Source organism: Artibeus jamaicensis, unplaced genomic scaffold (genome assembly GCF_021234435.1).
Source record: "Artibeus jamaicensis isolate MK-2021 breed Jamaican fruit bat unplaced genomic scaffold, CSHL_Jam_final contig_519, whole genome shotgun sequence".
NCBI classification, from domain to species: domain Eukaryota; kingdom Metazoa; phylum Chordata; class Mammalia; order Chiroptera; family Phyllostomidae; genus Artibeus; species Artibeus jamaicensis.
Window position 1 is genome coordinate 11,259,361 of NW_026521871.1, and position 14,774 is coordinate 11,274,134.

Here is a 14,774-nt window from a genome sequence, read left to right on the forward strand (position 1 = left end):
TATTACCTGTAGGAATTTGTAGGCAGTCATTAGGTGATAGATTTAGTAGGCCATCAACTTGAGGAAGATACCTCTGTTCCTGTTTTGCTGAAAGTTTATTTTTTCACTGTGAACATGTGTTAGATTTTATTAAATACCTTTATTGAGTTAATTGATGTGACCACACATTTTTTTATCTTTAACCTGTGGGCACGGTACATTACATGGATTCATTGGACACTGATGTCAAACCAGCCTTACATACCTGGAATAAATCCTATTTGGTGATGGTGTATAATTATGTACATATATTGTTGAATTTGATATGCTAAATTTTTTTTGAGGATTCTTGCTATAAGTTCATGAGAAATGTTAGTCAGTAGCTTTCTTCTGTACTTTGGTTCCAACTACCAGCTGGATAAAATAATTTGGGATTTCCCTCCTCTTTTTTTTTTGAAAGGATTCTGTAAAATTGGTGTTAATTCTTCTCTAATGCTTGGTAGAATTATCCAGTGAAACCATCTGAGACTCCAAAATACTTTTCCTTTTTTGGAACTCTAAATTATGAATTCAATTTCTTTAAATTTATAGGACTATTCAGGTTATCTGTTTTATCTTGGTTGGATTTTCATAGCTTGTAATTTTTTAGTATTTGGCCCATTTCTTCTAAGTTCTCAAATTCATGAGTGTAAAGTTGTTTGTAATATCCTTGTATTATTTTTAATAACTGCACTATCTGTAGTGATATTCCTTATTTCACTTCTAATATTGGTGGTTTATAATCTCTCTCCTTTTATTTTCATCAGATGCTAATGGTTCATCAGTTTTATTGATTTTTTTTGAGAACCAGCTTTTGTTGTCATTGATTTTTCTCTGCTGTTAATCAATTTAATTGATTTCTGCTTTTATTATTTTCTTCCTTCTGTTTGCTTTGGGTTTATTTTGCTTTCCTTTTTCTAGTTTATTGTTGTAGAATGTTAGATTATTAATGTGAGGCATTCTTCTTTTTTATTTATTTATCTTTAGAGGGGAAAGGAAGGAGAGAAAGAGAGAAGGAGAGAAATATCAATATATGGTTGCCTCTCATGGGTCCCCTGCTGGGAACTGGCCTGCAACCCAGGCATGTGCCCTGACTGGGAACTGAACCACGATCCTCTGGTTCACAGGCCCTTGCTCAATCCACTGAGCTACACCAGCCAGGGTGCATTCTTCTTTTTTAATGTAAACCTTTAGTGCTATAAGTTTCCCTCTAAAAACTACCAGCTTTGTCCCACATATTTTGATATGTTGTCTTTTCATTTTCATTTAGTTTTATATTTTTTATACTTTTTCCAATACCTCCTCTTTTACACATGGATTATTTAAAAGTGTGCTTCATTTCTAAGTGTTTGAAGATTTTTCTGTCATCTTTCAGTTACTGATTTCTAGTTTGATTCCATTATTATCAGAAAAGATATTCAGTTTGATGTCAATTCTTTTATAGTTGTTGAGGTTTGTGTTATGCCCCAGGATATGTATTATCTTGGTTAATGTTCCACACGTACTTGAAAAGAATATGTATGCTGCTGTTGTTGGGTAAAGTATTCTATAAATGTTTCTCAGATCTTACTGGTTGATGATTTTGTTCAGTTATTCTATATCCTTGCTGACTTTCAGTTTAGTAGTCTATCAATTAAAGACTATAAAGTTAACAAGTCCCCATTGTAACTGTAGGTTTTTCTATTTTTACCCCCAGCTATATTAATTTTTAAACACTTATTTTTCAATTATAGTTGACATGCAATATTATATTAGTTTAGGGTTTATAGCATAGTAATTAGAAATTTATATACTTACAAAGTGATCACCTCAATAAGTCTAGTAACCATCTGACACCATATGTAATTATTACAATATTATTGACTATATTCCCCGTGCTGTACTTCACATTCCCGTGACTGTGTTTATAATGGGAACTTGTACTTCTTAATCCCTTCCACCTTTTTCACATGCCCCCAATCCTTGTCCCATCATATGACCATCGATTTGTTCTCTCTATGAATTTTCTACTTTGTTCATTTGTTTTGTTTTTCAGATTTCACATATAAATGAAATCATATGGTATTTGCTTTATCTGTTTGACTTGTAACATTTAGCATAATACCCTCTGGCCTACCCACGTTGTCATAAATTTCAAGATTTCATTCTTTTTTATGTCTGAGTAATATTCCATTTTACATATGTACCACTTCTTCTTTATCCATTCATCTATCAATACATACTTAGACAATGCTACATCCAAAAAGGTGTAAATATCCCAAATGTACAAGAAACACAACTCAACAACAGTAACAAAAAACAATCTGGTTAGAAAGTGAGCAGAGGACCTGAACAGACATTTCTTCAAAGAGAACACACAGATAGCCAATAAACATATGAAAAGATGCTAAATATCACTCACTAATCACCAGCTCTTTTAATTTTTACTTCATGTGATTTGAAACTCTGTAGTATATTCTAAACACATTTAGATTATATCTTCCTAATGCATTAATCCTTTTATGATTCTGTATTTTCCCTCATTGCCTCTAATAATTTTCTTTGCTCTAAAGAATTTACCTGAATTAATATAGCCACCCCTATTTCAATGAATGTTTGCATTATATACCTTCTCCTATCCTTTTACTTTCAATATACCCATGGCCTAGTATTTCAAGTGAATTTCTTGAAGTACTATATTGTTGGATCATTTTTTTAATCTACCCAGTCAATCTCTATCCTTTAATTGGTGTGTTTAGACCATTTACATCAGCGATAATTAGTCAAGTTAAGGCTAAGTCTGCCAATTTATGTCCTTTTCCTGTTCATTTCCTCTGTATTTCATCCCTGTTTCTCTTTTCTCAAATTCTTGTGAGTTACTTCTTAAGTACACCTATTTTGTATTGTTGTCTTTATAGTTGCTCTAGTTATTGTAAATATGTAATCTGTCACAGCTACTGGTGTCAGCATTTACCAATTCCACTGAAATGCAGACATTACTTCTAATTAACTCCCTTACCCTCCATACTTTTAAAATATAATTGTCCTTTTTTAAAGGTTTTATTTATGTATTTTTAGAGAGAGAGAGAGAAACATCCATGTGCAATTGCCTCCCATGTGGCCCCCACTGGGAACCTGGCCCACAACCCAGGCATGTGCCCTGACTTGGAATCGAACTGGTGACACCTTGGTTCACAACCCTGTCTCAATCCACTGAGCTACACCAGCCAGGGCCTAAAACATAATTGTCTCAAGTATTCCTCAACAAATATTGGGAAGACAGTACTATATTTTTGGCTTCAACCATCAAATATGATTTAAGAATCTCCTGAGAATTAGGATAGTCTATTATACTTATTCCCATTTTTACCCATTCTGATATTCTATCCTTTCTGAAGCTTCGATCCCTTTATGTTACTTCCCTTCTGTTTGGAGAACTTCTCTAGCCATTCTTTAAGGGTAGATTTGCTGGTAACAAATTCTCTTCGTTTTCGTTCATCTGAGAATGTCTTCATTTTCCCTTCATTCATGGAAGATAATTTCATTGACTAGGGAATCCTGGGTTTAAAAGTTCTTTTTCTCTATTTGAAGAATACTATGCCACTTCCTTCTGGTCTCCATGATTTCACATCACAAATTTGTTGTCAAATGAGTAATTTTTGTAACATGTCCTGTCTCTCTGGCTGCCATCAAATTTTTCTTACTAGTCTAACTGTATTTAATTGTGATATGTCTTACCACTGATTTATTGGGTTTATCCTTTTGGAATTTGTTTAGCCTCTGAAATATTATTTTTATGACTTCATTAATTTGGGGAAGTTTTCTATCAATATATCCTCAAACATCTATCTAGTTCTACTCTATCCCTGCTCTTCTGGGATTTTCATGACATGACTGCTTGCTCCTTTGTTATTGTCCCACACGACCCTGGAACTCGTACCAGTTTTTCATACCAGTCCCTTTTCTCTCTGTTGTTCAGCTTGAGTAATTTCTATGGATCTGTCCCAACATTCACCGATTTCACCTGTTGTCGTCTCCACTCTACTAGTGAACTGATCCAGTGGGCTTTTGATTTTGGTAACTATATTTTTCATGTCTAGAATTTCCATTTGGCTCTTTTTTTATAACTTCTATTTCTTTGCTGAGATTTTCTATTTTTCATTTGCTTCAAGAGAATTCCTGATTGCTTGTTGAAGCAATTTGATAATTGCACATCTGATTCATGTCAACATTGGCTTGTGTTGTCTTTTCTGACTCATGTTGTAATTTTCCTGGTTCTTGGATGACAAGGAATTTTTTATCACAGTCTGAGAATTTTAGATTATATATTATGAGACTCAGAGTCCTATTCAGTCACTTCTTTCAGCACTTGGTCTCTGTGTCGAGGTGGAGCATAAGAGCCAAATGGGCATCAGTGTGATGGAAGGCCAGCTCTCTTCAGCCACAGTGTGGAGGGTTGGTGTACAGTTGTCCCATTGGTGTCTGGCTGGAGTAGAAAAGGTATTATTTCAAAGGTTTTCTTGGATAAAACAACCTTCTCCTGGACCTTCAGCTAGAGAAAGCAGGCTTTTCTTGAAACTGTTCTTTTTTTTTTTTTTGTCTGTGTCTATTGTTGGGTCAGGTGGGAAGTATATGATTGCTCTATTCTGGATATATGGGCATCGATCAGGAAACCCAGGGAACTCACCTCCATGTCTTTAAATTAGGTTGAACACGGGGATTTTTATTTTTTAGGGGAAGAATCTAATTGAAATGTGGCTACTTCATATCAGCAGAATCTGAACTAATTTTTATACAATTCAAAGACAATTTTAAATGAATTCTTAGCCCAACCTTCTCTAATAATTTTTTCATTTAGATGACCTTGTATCTCCAAATATAAAACTGGCCCTGTTCATCAGGAAGTTACCTAAAGGAGGGCCTTAATAATTTTTAAAAGTATTTTTTATTGATTATGCTATTACAATTTTCCCAATTTCCCCCTTTATCCCCCCTCCACCCTACCCCCACAACCCTCCAGCATTCCCCCTAGTTCATGTCCATGGGTTGTACATATAAGTTCTTTGACTCCTGTTTCCTATACTGTTTTTATCTCTCCCTGTCTATTTCATGCCTACTAATTATGCTTCTTCTTCCCTGTACCTCTCCCCCATCCCTCTCTTCCCCCCCTCCACTGAACTTCCTCTGTGTGATGTCCATTTCTCTGATTCTGTTCCTGTTCTGGTTGTTTGCTTAGTTTTTGTTTTCATTGTTTTTCTTTTCTTTTAGGTTCATTTGTTGATAGTTGTGAGTTTGTTGTCATTTTATTGTTCATATTTTTTATCTTCATTTTCTTAGATAAGTCCCTTTAACATTTCGTATAATAAGGGCTTGGTGAAGATGAACTCCTTCAACTTGACCTTATCTGGGAAGCACTTTATCTGCCCTTCCATTCTAAATGAAAGTTTTGCTGGATAAAGCAATGTTGGATGTAGGTCCTTGGATTTCATGACTTCGAATACTTCCTTCCAGCCCCTTCTTGCCTGTAAGGTCTCTTTTGAGAAATCAGCTGACAGCCTGATGGGAACTCCTTTGTAGGTGACTGTCTCCTATTCTCTTGCTGCTTTTAGGATCTTCTTTTTGTCTTTGATCTTGGGTAACTTAATGATGATGTGTCTTGATGTGTTCCTGTTTGGGTCCAACTTCTTTGGGACTCTCTGGACTTCCTGGAAGTCTATTTTCTTCACCAGATTGGGGAAGTTTTCCTTTATTATTTGTTCAAATAAGTTTTTAATTTTTGCTGCAATTCTTCTCCTTCTTGGTAACCCTATAATTCGGATATTGGAACATTTCAAGTTGACTCAGAGAATCCTCAGCCTCCCTTCATTTTCTTTTTGTTAGGGGGCAATTCTTGTTTCTTTGTTCTGATCCAGTTAGATGTTTATTTCTTCCTTTTGTTCCAAATCATTGGTTTGAATCCTGGTTTCTTTCTTGTCACTGTTGGTTCCCTGAATATTTTGCTTTGTTTCATTTTTGGTATCTTTCACCTGTTCTTTCATTTTTTGACTAAGCTCAATGAGTTCTGTGAGCATTTTTTATTACCAGGGCTTTAAATTATTCATTAAATGTGTTGGCAATCATCTCTTAGTTCTCTTTCTGAGGCTTTGCTGTGTTCTTTCATTTGGACCATACTTCTTCGTCTTGGCACAGCTGATAGGTTGTAAGGGGGCAGGGCCTTAGGTATTCACCCAGGCAGGGCAACCCTCTTTGCTGCACTGCCTGTGGGGAGGGGCCAGAGAGGGAACAATGCAGCTTGCCTGCTTGTCTCTAGCACTTTCCAACAGGCTCTCCTGCCTGACTGGAAGTATCTGAAGTGGCAACCCCAGCCTTAGCCCACAGTCAGCTCTGAGTCTCAGTTTTCCCCTTAAGTCAGTCCTTCCCAAGCAGCTCTGCAGAAGCTCAGCAGTCAACCCCTCCCCTCAGCCACCCCACTGAGGTTTTTCTGAGTTGGCCAGCCTGGTTCACCTTACCAATCTGGTTGTTCTTGTTGATTTTTTCTTTAATTTCTTGGTTGTCGGAGTTCCATGCAGTTTGATTTTCTGGCATTTCTGGTTGTTTATTGATTTTAGATTGGTCGTTATCCTCTTTTTGGTGTGCGAGAAAGTGAAGGGTTTCTACCTACACCTCCATCTTGGCCTCAATCATTCTAAGCATCTTTTCTATTTAATATGGTAAGCACCATAACTGGAGGCTGATTTGAGACTTGGAAAATATTCCAATGCTACTGTATTGGGAAATGAGTGTAACCCAGACCCTGACAATGGCCAGACAAAGGTAAGTCCCTAGGAAAAGGTACCTGTAGATTTATGTCATTTTCCTACCTGAGCTTAGAAAATGACCATAAATAAACCCTAAACAATTAATAATTATTATAATGACCATAAATAATTCCCCTAGGTATACTTGTTCTTTGAACTACAATGTACCTGCTTATTTTGCCTATAAAAAAAACTTGTTATGACATTTCTTTTCCTCAAATTGAAGCTTGGATGATAACTCTGGTATAATTTTTTCCTTCTCACCTATGTTCTAGTTGTAATTAATTGTTCTCCATCCTCTGTCATTCATTCCCTCAGTGATGCCCAAACCAGGAGCTTCTAACACCTGCATCTAAGATGGCACTGATGTAACCCATTTGGGCTGGGAGGGTCCCCCCAGCACATGCACAGTGCCTCACACAGACCTACCTTGGCTATTGTCCCCAGCCACCTCCTGGGTGGCCCCAGGGCACAAGCTGATATTATTGTACTCATCTGGCAATGACAGCCCAACAATGTGAGTGATGGCAGCTATGAGTCCCTGGAGGTCTAACGTTGTGGTCACACTATATCTTCCACCTAAATTGTCACGTGGCTCTGTAGGAGTGGTATTGGTAGCTGTGGTAGCTGTAATGACAAATTCAAAGATGGCCATATGGACAAGATTTATTTTTATGGAAATCATTCCTGGTCAGGGCACACACCGAGGTTGTGCATTCAATCCCCAGTCAGGGCATATATGAGAAGGCAAATGATCAATTTCCTCTCTCTCTCCCTTAGTTTTTCTCTAAAATGCAATGAAAACATGTCCTGGGGTAAGAATTAAAAAATTAAAAAATCTATTTTGGGAATTTTCCTGGAATTCTCCAACTGAAAGGTAAACTTCTATTCCATTTCTTAAGATCATCCTTTAACATACCTTCTTTGTGTTCCATAATATTTATGTAGTGGGCAATGCTCATGGAACCTTAAGGATACAGCAGAGAGCAGACATCTCTAATCTAGGAGACAAGTTACTCCAGTAGCTACCTCAATAATGATTTAACCAATTGTATTAAATGCCATAAAAACATAAGTGATCAATTTTCTTTAAAATCTCAAGTCATATTTTTTCAATAGTGTCAACACAGTGTCAAGTACAACAAGTATGTGCTTAGAGAAAAAGAAAATCAATGAAAGTTTCAGAATTAGTGAGCATCTGAACTCAATGTAATCATTTTATTGCCATGATTTCACTTGTGCCTCTTCCTAAATGTTCCACATGTGGGGATGGAGGCCCTCAATGGGAGAGTAGCACATTTGATGAGTTTCTAAGAGTCAAGACAGAATCATTATAGGTGATCACCAAGGGGGAGACAGAGGTGTGTCATGACCCGATGCATGCACACCACCTCGCAGCAGCCCTCACCTCCTTGTTTGTCCGGTCGGCCTGCACCAACGTTCCATTCAGGCAAGGTTCTACGTAGTGAAGCTTCGCGTTATACTGCAAAGGGAAGAAACAGCCAAGAGGAAACGTTTGAGCATTAAAGGGTCCTACTTAATAATTTAAGGATACAGATACACACACAGCAATAAAAGCAGCATGATCACAGGTTCAGTTCATTTACAGATGGTGGTTTCTCTGTCAGTGCCCCGAGAACACCATGCTCATGTGTCAAATGTACACTTTATTCTTTTCTTGTTCAAAGAAGAAACTTCTAGAGCATATGTTTGTGTCTGGCAGTGTTCAGGGTATACACAGTTAAATGACAGTCCCTCAGGGGCAGCTCCAAAGATGGGGGTGCTCTGGGCATGGCTGACAGTACACAGTCCATATGGAATCTGCAAAGTATCTCAGACTTGCACGAATGGAGCTCCAGCTCCTGTCTTTGGCTTCATGGAGCCAAAAGAATCATGTGTGGGTCACACGTGTGGGCAGACAGAACAGAGGAAAGGCCCTGATGTTCTCTGCTCACTCTGGGAGGCTACACAGATGTTGGTCACAACACTGCTCATGTATGGTGACACTACCTCCCACCCAGGCCAATGTCCAACTTCCAATCATTTTTCATCCCAGAATACTCAGAATATGACCATTTGTTTTTGTCCAAGGCTCACAAAAGTAAAAATTTGAGTGTTCTTCTCTTCATTTCTCATATCAAGCATGATTCTCTGCACTGTTGCTAGGCTGGTTCTTCCAAAATACAAATCTGATTGTGTCACCTCTTGTCAACCTCATTCAGAGCTCCCACTGCTCTTCAGGGCTTGGCAGGGCTCTGGACACTTGGCCCTTGTTGACCTTTCTAACATCTTTACTCATTAGTCCTCTCCCACGCCCTTAGCTCTAGTCAGCCCTAAGTGTCTTCCTGCCCTCTGATATGTCCTGTCTTTCCCTTTAGGCCTTTTACCACTGGGCCCTCTGTCTGGAGACCCTGCTCTGGCATCTCCTGGCTGACTCCTATTCATCCTCTGGGTCAGTTCCTACCTGCCTCCTCTGGGGCAGGTGAGACCCCTCTTCTGAAAATTCTCAAATTCTAGTCATCTGATACCTGGATCCCTCACCACAAAGTGGAGCCCCATTGTTAGAATCCATGTCTGATTCCTCAGTGTATTCTCTGTGACAAATGCAGGGCCGGGCCCGCAGCGGGTACCCAAGAACAATTTATTCAATGAGAGTGTCATGACATTTCCATTTCATTGACTGAAGGCCCAGCTTAGAGTTCTTCAGGGAAGGAACCAGAACTATCTCTCACAGGCCCAGAATGCACACAAAGTCCAGCTAAGGAGTTTGGACTTCAAGTCTGTGGACACAGAGGACCATACAGAGCCATGAACAGGTGGACAGAGGGCTCAGTGAAATAAAGAGATGAGCTTGGGACAACAGCTCTGGACATATTACAAGGACAGACTTGAGAGGACCAGACTTGCAGCTGCTGCAATAGCGACTGAGATGCATCAGGTTTCACATGCAGAGGTGCTTACGAGCAAGTAGGACAGGTGATAATACTAATATCAGCAATTAACTGTTACTGAGCACTTGCTTCATCTAGACACAGGCTAGACTTCATCCACAGGCTATTTCAGCTTCATGGGGTAAGTACTTCAATCATTTTCCCTTTACAGATAGGGAGACTGAGGCAGAGCAAGGCTGATCAACTTGTTCAAAATCATACATAAGAGGTGGAATCCAGATTCAATCCCAGGTCTAACTTCACAGTCACTGACCTCACAGCCACCGACCTCAGGATAACAAAGCTCCCAGTTCCTCCTCTCTGGTCCCCAAGCAACTGTGTTTCTTATCAGTTTGACTTATGCACCTTCTTTAACCTTTGTTCTTAGTCTAGCCACACAAGAGGATTTGAAAAACTACAGCTCCATGTCTTAGAGCTTAGATCTCCCCTGATGAGGCATGGAGAAAAAAATGCTTTCATGTGATTCTGAATTTGCCACTGACAAATGGGAATGCAACACTTTTGTGATCAAACAGAACGTCATTTCAGGATCCAGGAAGTGACCGTATAGTCCAAGCTGAAGAAGAGCTTCTCCAAAGTTCTCAGCTCATACTGGATTGACACTGAGAGTCGCTGGGGAAAAAAATAAAACAGGCATGGCCTCTTCCTCCACTGTTGACTGACTCAGTGCAGTGTGACAATATATCTATTCCTAAACAAAGCCTAATCAGTCTGAGCCAATCACAGCTATCCAACCCCCCTCTGCTGGATATATGTTTTCATAGCCTGTCCTGCCATGAGGGGTGGTCAAGTGACCCATCTTTAGCCCATGAAAGTTGAAGAGATATTTTTCTTTGCAGTTTCAAATAATTTTTTTCCTTCCCATTAAAGAAAAACTCTTCTATATCCATCACCTTCTTTCGCACTTGGGATGCTATTATGCAATGCAAGTCATTTTGCAACACAAGGGGACAAGATAAAAAGCGGAAAGCAAAGCTCAGGGAAGACAGAGCAGGAAGATGGAGCCAGCACTAGTCCTTGAGGACAATGCTGAACCCCTGCAGCTGCACCCCCCAGGCTTCTCTCGTGAGATTATGAGATCCCAAGAGGCTAAAGCAGCCTTCATTCCATCGTTTCATAACCTGTAGCCAAAAACTTTCCAAGTCCATTTTCCAGGTAAGTTTTAAAACTCCCTCTAGTTGCTGCCTAATACACACTCCCAAAGTTGATTCTTGGGATTGTACAGTCTAAGCTGGGAGTTGGGACACAAGTCCACATCCTGCCCTGCCATGTACTTACTGCGTGGCCTTAGGGAAGTCACTAAACCTCTCTGACCACAGACTCTTATGCATAAGAACACGTTAATTCACCTTCTGTTCACCCTCTAGGTGTCCCTGTGAGGCAACAGACCTGAAACTGCTCTGCTAATAGAAAGGCCTGTGCATGTGGGGAGCTGCAGAGGGGACTTAAAAGTAAAGAAGACCAAGAAGTTCTTGCCCTCATCAAGGAGGAACATGTGCAGTAATCGAAACCATGCTCACGTCACTGTGAGCTGTGGCCACAGTGGAGGAATCTGCTCTTCTGAACCCCCGCCAGCTTGTTAGTGGCATCATCCAAGCTTGCAGTTGACTAATTTCCCTTGACTGCATCAGGACAAAGCTATGCTGAGCAATCTGGTCTATATCACCAAAGGGAGCTGGGCTCAGCTGTCTGTGTGAGGGAATGGTGCACACTAGACAGCTGTGCCAGGGAGGCCACCACGCTACTCCAGAGCTCCTCCTGAGGGGGACACCAAGGGCGCCCTTCATGTGGAACTGCTTCCAAGCTCACAGCAGCTCTGTTTGGAAACCTTTCCCTTCTGCATTTTTCTGGACTGTGAAATTTCTGCACTGTGAAACAATAATGAGGGATAGCCATATTATTTTACAATTGAAGAGCTAGTCACCTCAGCCCTAAGACATAACAGCCTTATGCATGGTTCTCCTTCATCCTTACTTAAGCAATCAGATATCAATAGTCAAAGGCAGAAGAGGAAGCAATGCACAATTTCACCGGCAGCATGGAGTTTGCTTCTGTCATTTGGTTTTGCTCCTTCCCAATACCAGGACTGAACCCTAAAGAGGAAGTCGACCAGACCCCTTTCCACTCAAAGTGGTAAGTTGTTCCTGAACTATCTGGGAAATGGGAAGGGTCTCTTAGCAGAATAGGAAAGGGCCCAGGCAGCCCTGGAGACAGTTCAGCCAGTCAGTAATCACAGGGTGAGGAGATGGACAAAGAATATTCACCCCTTAAAGAACACAGAAACAGCCATATAGACACAGGGCCTCAGTCACTTCCGGTTTCCTTCTCCCCTTCTCTTGTCTGATTGAATCCCCTCTTCTAACTCACATAAGGGAAGCTAGAGCGACTGGGGCAGACAGGCTGGATGCAAATGCTGGCTCTGCCAGCCACTGACTAGGTGACCTGAACCAAGGCACATCAGCTCTTCGAGCCTTAGTGTTTGTGTTGGGAAACTGGGGGTTGTAACTGAACCTCCCCATGATCTCACTGGGAGGATGAAATGAGATTCAGTAAAGAGTAAACTAAGGACCTGGCATATAAGAAAAAGGAAGAGAGCCTCTGATACAAGTGCACAGAAGGAAAGAAAATACCTGTGTAAGCGTGATGTGTGTGTGCTCCACAGAGACAAAGACCAATGTGTACTCTCCACCCCAAGTTGGTACTTGCTAAGTAGAAAGATGTCGGGGGCGATGGCAGAGACACACTCTTGGCAACATGGCCCACATGCCCTGACCTCCTCTGGAGAGCACAGACTCTGCATTTGTCAGAAAAAGAAGTGCTTCACCTGTAGGCACATGTGACTGTCTAACCACCTGAGACAGAAATCACCATGGTATGTGGCCACACACTATCCCACTCTGTGCCACACTCTGAACTCTCTCAGTGACCCCAGTCTTTGACAGACTGGAAGCCAAGACTACAACCAGCTCACTGCCCAATCTCCTCTTAGAAAGGCATCTGCCAGAGAACCCTTTGTCCCTATGTTTGCTTGATGAATATTAACTAAGCACCTGCTGTGGCACAGGGACATAAAATACTGGCTAAATTTCCCCATGAGATCATCATTGTGGAGTGATCATGAACCACATTTTTCCTGCTTTTATTAGTAAAAAAAATATATATATATACTCATTATATCTAAAGATAATGTCTACTTTCCTTTTTATAATAAAATGTGCTTATCTGTGATGCTGCAGTGACCTGTCTAAAAACAAAACAAGCTTGAGATAAACCCTTGATCTTCTTCAGGTGTTAGACTACGCCCAACTACTCTCTTCTCCCAGGAACTGCCCCTCCCTGGCCTCTGTGCCAACCACCAAAATCTATGCTCTGACAGCAAGGAACAAATCGCCATTCTCATTTTCCTTTCTGTTGCCCAATCTCTGTAAGCATTCCCTACATCTCCCGTTTTAAAGATACAGCAAAATCCTCAATGGGGATTTTAATGATGATCTAAAATAGGAAAGGAAAATTTTGAGTTTTATTAAATAAATGGCCAGGACATGTTGGAAGAGGATCTAAAAACAAAGAACAAATGAGCTGGACTTACCCACCAAGCTTGATGCAAGCTTCAGCATTCGTGTGGAATGTATGAATCTCAGCCCAGAGACCAGAAAGTAGAAGACAGCTGACTCTGGGTTCTGGATAACATTAAGGACCCTGAACCCTGCTTAATTTTAGAAGCTGGACCTGATCATTGAAAGCAATGGAGTTTTCAGGCCTAAACAGAAGGTCATCAGTTGCCTAAATGGAATGCATGAAGACCCAGGAAGGGAGAGGCTTTAAGGGAACCTCTCAACACATCACCCTGCATCTGAGACTCCTTCTGTGTCTTCCATTGTCTCCAGATGAAATCCCCATTCTTCTGTGTGGTGGACCAGACTTGTCGGATCCGGCCTGACTCCCTCAATCCAGTCTCATTCTTTCATCAATACTCCCATCCATCTACTCCACCTCATACATTCACCCCAACTCCAATTTGTCCAGACAATGAACTCCTTTAGTCAATCCAACCAAGCTTGTACTTCCTGGGAAGGAAGAGGAGTTACTATAACCTGCAAATACTTTTCTCCTCAATTTTCCTCCCTCCTGCCCTACCCCATTGAATATACCTGACTAATGACTAACTATCTTAAAGTGTTCACTGAGTCATCACTTCTGCCAAAGAGCCACCACTGAGTCTGCAGCTAGCTGCACCGCTAGCCCTACGCTCTGCCAGCCTCCCTCATTCTCCCTCTCTGAGACAACCCTGGCCACTCTATTGCAAGCACCTGCTCCCTGGTTGCTCCCACTCCAACACTCATGCCCAAAACATCCAGGTCCACCAGGAGAGACATCATGTCTGCATTGTACACAAAGACAGCCCCAGTACCTAACTGTTAGCACCTAAGAGTATTTGTAAAATGAATAAATAAACAATAAAGAAACAAAAAGGCAAAATTGTGGAGAAGTTTCTGACAGAAATGAGAAACAAAGCCAAGAAAAAGAAAAGTTGACACACAGACCCCCCCAAAATATGAGAATCTTGCCACCTTTAAAAAACACATAAATAAACAAAAAGTAAAGGGAATCAGTGGTATGTTTCAGAGAATCCTAAGTTCCACAAAAAGCCCACACAGTGAAAATGCCAGCATGCTTGTGCAATGCAAGAAAACTGATGTGGAAGTGCTGGAATGCCATTAAATATTTTTATGGTTTTATTGGTGCACTTTTGATTAAATAACCTTTGGAATAAAAATGTTCAGGGATTATGTAATGAAGCATATGAACCCACAGTATTTTCACAAACAGAAGGAATCCCAGGGACCTTTTGCATTACAAAAGCTTCCTATATAAATTGAAACACAACTGGACATAATTAGTAGTATAGAACAAATGAGCATTGAAAGAAAATGCCGTCCTCGTACTTTTTAACACAGAATCAGTTACATTAAAAAGCAAATCTACAGCAGGCAAAGCACTGGAGAAATAGTTTTAAAGAAAATTCTGC

General features: G+C 40.5%; 1 protein-coding gene across 1 annotated transcript in view; it reads right to left on the minus strand.

Annotated features, from left to right (window-relative positions):
- Window positions 1–14,774, minus strand: part of CACNA2D3 (calcium voltage-gated channel auxiliary subunit alpha2delta 3) — an 864,587-nt gene that overhangs the window by 461,217 nt on the left and 388,596 nt on the right. The window contains exon 9 of the mRNA XM_053669475.1: window positions 8,203–8,277. Coding sequence (XP_053525450.1) covers window positions 8,203–8,277 — 75 coding nt within the window. The remainder of the gene's footprint in view (window positions 1–8,202; window positions 8,278–14,774) is intronic.